The sequence below is a fragment of the Clarias gariepinus genome, chromosome 10 (genome assembly GCF_024256425.1).
Source record: "Clarias gariepinus isolate MV-2021 ecotype Netherlands chromosome 10, CGAR_prim_01v2, whole genome shotgun sequence".
NCBI lineage: Eukaryota > Metazoa > Chordata > Actinopteri > Siluriformes > Clariidae > Clarias > Clarias gariepinus.
The window spans coordinates 18,912,864-18,920,260 of NC_071109.1; the positions used below are offsets into that span (position 1 = coordinate 18,912,864).

The 7,397-nt window shown below is 39.1% G+C and overlaps 1 protein-coding gene across 1 annotated transcript; it reads right to left on the minus strand.

Moving 5' to 3' along the window:
• Nucleotides 1-2,927: 2,927 nt before the first annotated feature.
• On the minus strand, nucleotides 2,928-6,609 carry zic6 (zic family member 6). The gene is made up of 2 exons (XM_053506516.1): nucleotides 5,501-6,609; nucleotides 2,928-4,091 (listed from the first exon to the last, which is right to left on the minus strand). Exons 1-2 carry the CDS (start codon nucleotides 6,459-6,461, stop codon nucleotides 3,508-3,510), a joined length of 1,545 nt encoding a protein of 514 aa, XP_053362491.1. The 5' UTR covers nucleotides 6,462-6,609; the 3' UTR covers nucleotides 2,928-3,507.
• Between the last annotated feature and the right edge of the window lie 788 nt (nucleotides 6,610-7,397).

Consider the following 7,397-nt stretch of genomic DNA (forward strand, 5'->3'; position numbering starts at 1 on the left):
AGATGCAACTATATAAGGCAGGAAAGGTCTCAAGTTTGGATGATGTGTTTGTATAAGTGTAAGACTAAGCGTGGGTGTGCACACGTGCACATGCATTTTTTTGTGTGCACTTGTGATATTGTGATAAAGTGATATTGAAAATTATCTAGTGGAAAACTGGAAAGAACAAGGCAAGCTTTTAGGAGTAGAGCTTCAAAAAGCATGTGGTGTGAGGCTTAGAATTTCCACCTGCTACAGGACTACACTATAAAAACACACAGCTTAAGGGGCTAATGTGAAAGATGCAAGGAGGGGTGTGATGTGAGTAGCCAGTAGTGTAGAGTGCTACATAGATGACAGAAGGGAATAGTGAGCTCTACCAAAAAGGAGGTTGAGCAGTCATGCATGAAATAAAGATCCAGCCAGAAAGCATCAGCACCAGCAGCTTGACCTGGAGATGCTGTAGAAAAGCTGGAATCCAATTAAAATTGCACCCCATCAGCCTATATAGCTACCAGTTCATCCACAAACTGATGTAACCTCACACTGCTTCTGTTAGAAGATGGTTTTAAAAGGGCTTTTTTGAGGCAGTCCAAAGGAAAAGGGTGTGAAGCTCTCTGAAGCTACTTGCACTTGAACTGTATGTGTCCATAATAATATATCACTGTCATGGTGACACTAAATCCTTCACATAACAACGTGGAGGTTGCGCCATGTTGTGTAGAGGGAAAGAATGGGTTATAATAGTCACGTAATCTGCAAACATGCATATCATTTAGAAAAACTGAAACTGAATATATGCCATAGCAGTGATGCTAGGACAAAATGCAAAGGTTGGACTGGGTAGAAGTAGGTTCAACTATCCAGATAAAGATTTCAATCAGGTCAAATATTGCAGAAACAAAATAGGGTAAAGATTTACTTGAGCAACTATTTCAGAAACAGTTCAATAGAATTATCAGTTAAAAGATGCAAGGCAAAAGCTTTCTGAATTAATAAAGTGGACATCATTAGATCAAGGGAAAGAGAATAAATCCTCTTTATACACACACACACACACAGACACACACACGCACAGTGTATACTGTATGTCTCTAAACCACTAGCAAATTAGAACAGGAAAATAGAACCTGGAAATAGACTGTTTTAGAACATTTAACACTGTTTTATGTCTTTTCTTAAACTAAATTAAGATTGAATTTATTAGGAATTTTTTGACATTAGTAAAAAAAAAAAAAAAACATACAGTTTTAGGCTGAGTTCTTACTGCTTTATTTATATTAAGTTAGGATATTGTAGTAGTGAGTCTCAGGTATTCCATTCATTCATGTACAGGGTCACGGGAAGCCTGAAGCCTAACCCAGGAATCTTCTGGCACTAGGTTGGGTACGTCCTGGACAGGGTGCCAATTCACCGCAGTACACACATGCATGCACACACACTCACTCAGAAATGACAGAGAATGCCTAATTTGCATGTTTTTGGACTGTGAGAAGAAACCGGAGTACCCAGAGAAAACCTGCAGACCATGGGAAGAACATGCAAACTCTTCTAACACAGACCTAAGTTGGGAATCGAACACTTGACCCTGTATGTGTGAGGCCATAGTGCTAACCACTGTACCACCACGCTGTCCAAATATCAGATTTATGTTGGGAAAATGTATTTGCGGCTTTTAAAATAAGACTCTAAATACTGCTGCTGAGAAATTTTATATTAATCAGAAGACCAGCAAAAAGTAAGGCAGAATTAACAATATAAAAAAAATGTACATATTATATTAAAGGTTAAAAAAGGTTTTGGCCACTAATTAATAAATAAAAGCCAGCATGGGTTTACACATACATATTGGACTTAATCATAAATATTTTCACAAGCCAATTTATAATGTTTAAGAGGTTAATTTTAGATTTAGCATAGAATTATGGTTTGAGTTAGCATTCATTCCTCTGATTAAAAATCCAAAATGAAATTAAACCAGTCACACCCATTTTTTGGATTTTATACGAATGTCTCATGGTAGTATGTTAGTATGCCCAGGTTGTAATGGGCATACTAGATTTCAACAGTTTATTCTAAAACGCCCATATGCGAGAAGGAATATTTAGGAAATTAAAAGCAGGCAAAACATTTTTTTTTAGCTAATCCCTCCATACAGTCTTTTAATACTGGTCTGTTTCCAAAATAATCCTTTCAGAAAATTTCGAAACTCATTTTTATCTTTAAAGAAAATTAAAACATTTTTTTACATTTGTAGAATGTCGATATAAAAACACTGCCCCTACCAATTAATACATTCATCACATGTACAAGAACAAATTAGGTGAAATACTTGGTTAATTACTTAATGAGTTGAGCACAGTCCATTAAACCAGCTCACATTAAGCTCTAATGACCAACTTAGTAACTATTTAGTAATGCACATTCATAAACAATTTAAATTAGCTGTGTTAAAGCTGGACTAATTCGTAAACTGCACATGGTAGTTACAGTTCACCTAAGCCATGCTGTTATTACTTTTGCAGTTAACACAAAGTGTACATGAATCAGTAAAGATGATTTCTCAACATCTAATTTTTCTGGAAGACAATGTGTAATAAGAACCCACTACAACAAACACATTGTGAATTTAAAAATCAACATCTCTTGGCAATCAGCAGATGGTAAAGACACTTAGGAAAATTTTTCTAGATTCCAATAATCTCTAAAAGATTATAGTTTTAAACGCTTAAATATATATAAAAGCTTAAATAATATATATGTGTACAGGGAGTACATTTAAAATTAAGCACAGGACCATATCAAAACAAATAAAGCCACTTTAATGATTTAATGTTTAGGTACTGTATGATACTGAATGCATCGTGAAATGAATTGTACAGTAGGCTATATACAGTGGAGTTTTATATATATATATATATATAAGGGGAGGAAAGCACAGGCCTTGTGGTAGTTCCCAGCTTTTCTTCTCTGATCTAAACGATCACACAACCAAGCAAATGCTCACTCAGCCAGGTTAATGACAACAAAGCAAATAATATTTCTTTGCCTTAGAAATTTGCATGAATTAACAGGTATGGTTTCTACAGGCAAGTACTGTATTCACCAAAGATAAGTGAGATAACATAGAATTACAAGAGTAAAATGTTTCTGTTGCAGTTTAAAGCACAGTCTTCTGACATAATCCTGTCTCTGTTTAATAAAATGCTTTCAAATTATTATTATTTTAATTGTTTCTATACAGAGAAACATACACTGATGAGCAGTGTACATTGGTCCTAAGTGCATTTCAGCTAGTAAATCTCACCAGCACAATGTTTTTGTAATATATTTTAGGTAAAGAATATCACCAGCACAATAACATGAGCTCTCTTCAATAAACTGTACAGCCAAGTCATAAATAGAACATCCAGACATCGAGAAATGCATCAAGAAAATGTAAAAATCATTTTAAAAGAAATGTCTATATTACACAAGCTCTCCTTTGCCTTCTTGATTACCTCTCCTTGCCGCCGTCGTGAACAATTATTAATCAGTGTTACACTGCTTGGACGCGAAATGCTGTGCGCCGGTATGACATGTGTACCAGCCATTTACAATGCTTTTTTGGAAAGTTGAGTTTGATGCAATATTCCTGTGGCTAGGGGCGAAGGACGGACTTGCTTGGCTACACGTGTACTGCGCCGTTTCTCCTCTGTAACTGCCCCGGTGCAGCAACAGAGGATCCAAAAGGGACTGCGGCCTGTGTGTCGTGTAGTCCAAACTGCTGTCAAAAGTGTGATGAAAGCGTGACCTCAGAGTCTCGGTGGAGTCCTGAGAGGGGGCAGGCGGCAAGGGTCGTGTCACCGCCGCAGGGGATGATGGGACTTGCTCTCCCGCCACCTCGGGAGACCCAGACTCACCGTCCTCACCCGGTTTGGCCGTGTCAGCCTTGCAATGGAGCTTCATGTGTTTGCGCAGTGAACTCGGGTGCGTGTAACATTTCTCACAGCCTCTGACCTTGCACATGTACGGCTTGTCGCTTGAGTGGACGTGTGAATGCTTCTTCCGATCGCTGCTGTTTGCAAAACGCCGGTTGCAGCCCTCGAACTCGCATTTGAACGGTTTCTCACCTAAAGGAGGGGGAAAATGAACCTCGAGTTATGGGTGAGGTCAAGGCACTCTTCATCACGTTTGAGTGCAGTTACATTAATTTGGACAGGACTGTTTGTTAAATCTACCCGAAAGTATATAAATCTGCATTACGCTACGAGAACATGTCATGTGTTTTCATTTTTCCGTTTATGCCTAACACGATAACCAAACAGTAAAAGTGATTCACTCAAATCCTGCAGTTACCACAGTTTTTATCGTTAGAAATAAACTGGAAATATTTTCCTTTTCCATTTTTACAATTTATCACTAAGTGGGCTGGTAGAATGTTTTTGAAAGGTTTGTGATAGATTTGTGATGAATTGGAAACATTTATTTAACAAATATAATACAAATTCACTTGCACACAGCCTTGTGTAATTCTGTTTCAGACTCTTTGTGTATATTAAATTTAAACAAAATGTATTTTATTATAGAGCTTTTTTATCTTTTGGAAGTAGCTCAGACTGCTATACTTAAACGGAAATAAATGTGACATTAATTCACTTACAGGCTGCAGAGGACAGACAACTTGGTACCATTACGTTTGTACAAAGATATAGATGAATGCCTTGTTCGTACAAAGATATAGATGTATGCCTTGTTTATTTACTGCCTTTACCTTGTTTATTTACTGATGAAAAGTTGGAATTGATGCCGGCGAAAATAAAAGAAAAAAATATTTTAATTGATTAAGTGACGTAATTTCTAGGTAGGGCCACTGGATTGCTGAGTCTGAGGCATGCTGAGAGCGCGCATTCAGTCCTACTGGGGCTTCAGCTGGCCACTGCGTCAGCGCTACGTCACACCTCTCCGGTGTCCCGGGCTTTATTTATTTATTTTACTGACATAATGAGAGGCACCCAAACAACTGCCTTCAACAGCTGATTGATTTTTACCACCGCTTTTGCTTTAACTCCATTGCCAACTGTTCGGATTAATAGACATACCAACAAGCTAATGTTCAGTAACAACAAACATTTAACGAACGTACATTCACAATGCTAAAATAGAACACAGAACTGAGGGATAAGTGTTTCCTTTAGAGGAAATAATAGACTAAAAAGGATAACAAACATAGACTGAATAAATTCGGTCCAGTCCCTTAAAACGTAATCTGTATTTATATTAATCAATTCTTCGAAATACCGTGCATATACAAAATAATCCATGGATAAAATACATATTTGATTACCAGTAATTTTGCATATAAATGTAGGTATCTAAAACTTTAACTTTAAATTAAAGATTATAATGTCAACATTTTAGTATTTATAAGAAGGTATTGTGTTTTCGCTGTAACAAAAAATATCAATTTCATCACACAACAAATATAGAAAAAATATATTATTATTATTATTATTATTATTATAGTTTTTATTTCACCGACCTGTGTGAGTTCTCTTGTGAATCTTGAGGTTTTCGGATCTGGCGAAAACTTTTTCACATCCGTGAAAGGGGCAAGGAAAGGGCTTTTCTCCCGTGTGCACTCTGACGTGGTTGACCAGCTTATATTTGGCTTTAAATGCTTTTCTGTCCCTGGGACAATTCTCCCAGTGGCACACATAGTCAGAATGTTCAGGTCCCCCGACATGCTCGATCGTCACATGAGTGACAAGTTCGTACATAGTCCCAAAAGTCCTGGAACATGGCAGCTTGCCAGTGCCTTCTTGGCCGTCACTCCACTTGCACACCAACTCGTGTGTTAAAGTCTGTCTGGAGCACCTGAGGAATGCATCACCCCCTCCTCGTTGAATGGCCATGTTCAGGGGCTTATAGAGACCCAGAAACTGAGTAACAAGCTGTTGGCTGTTGGCCCGGGGGACGCTGTGTGTTTGTCCGTATGGATGTGCCCTTGGGAGAAGATCTCCTGGAAGACCCAGCATCACCTGGCCATTCAGGTCTCTGTTGGCATCTACAGGGTTGTGGGCCTGCTCTGGATACGTGGTGAAGAAAGCATGGCTTCGGCCATCTCTGTAGGCGTGGAGGTCACGGTATCTTCCAATAGCGCCATGTTGGTTAGGTCTTGGTGCCAGTTGGTCTGTGACTGGTGGCATGCTTGGTCCTGACAGGTTTGTCCCAATGATAATGCCCCTAGGGCTGGCGTCTAGGCGATGGCTCGTGTATCCCGCTTCTGGAAAGTGAGGCAACGAGTGGTCCACATATGCGGTGGCCCTTGTCTCAGGATAGTCTATTAAATTGTGCGAGGGGCAGAGTTTTAAGGAAGTGCCAGTGGGGTGCCCCATGTGCTCTCCTGCCAAAGGTGGCAGCACCACACTGGGTTCTGTATTGCTCTCTCCAGGGTTTACGCAAGACAGAGGGCAGCCACTGAATCTTGAAAGGGTTGTCATTGTTGTTGTTGTTGTTGTAAGTGTGCAACCGCTCAAGATTTACCGACGAATTGTGTCCCCATTGCACCGTCATGTATCATCTGCACGTGCCGGTCTTGGCCGTCAACCTCGCGGACCCATGAAGCAGACGCAACTTCGTAAAAGTTGGTGCGCGTCCCATGCCGTTCACTTCACCCTCTTGATTTGTGGCAATAACCGTGGTAGTAAAATGCTCCGAACCAGGCCGGGCTGCAATATAAAAGCACAGCGGGCAAACCTGGTTTGGAAAAAGGGCGTTCAGGGATTGGTCGGAATGCCCGATGATTGACAGCGACTGGGTTTGTTTTAAAAGGGACACGCAGGCGTTTCACTGCACGACTCCGTTTTCAATCTTGCAGTAAAAATGCTTTGATATATGCCGCTTTTGCTCTGACAAATATTGTTGGCTCTTTCGGCTTCTGAGCGTAAGATTACAACTCACAAAAACATCTCAGGATGGAACTGAGACATTCAACTAGAGACATTAGTCTATTCTGTCGGAGCTGTGCTAAACTTTTGGGCCATAATAAGCATTTCGACAAAGAGGCATAAGCGTAATTAATATGGTCGGTTAATTATTAACTTTTTACGTTTAGTATGCTCAAATAACCTACTCTCTTCTGTGTGCATATATTCAAACGGTCTGCGCGAATATGCCTAAAATATTTTTTTCAAAGTTCCCCATATAAATAGACCCAGTTATGTATTAATAAATATAGATAAAATCCTTAAATTAATCAATCGGTTGAGTGAAAATGTTTAAAGTGAACTATCCTTGGCAAAATTTTCAACAAACGACAATATAATAATATATTAGAATTAGAATAGTGACATCGACTTTTCCGTCTCACATCGGGAAATATCGACAAAACATAAAACTAATTAATTATGATTTATCTTTAAGAGATACTTGGCTTC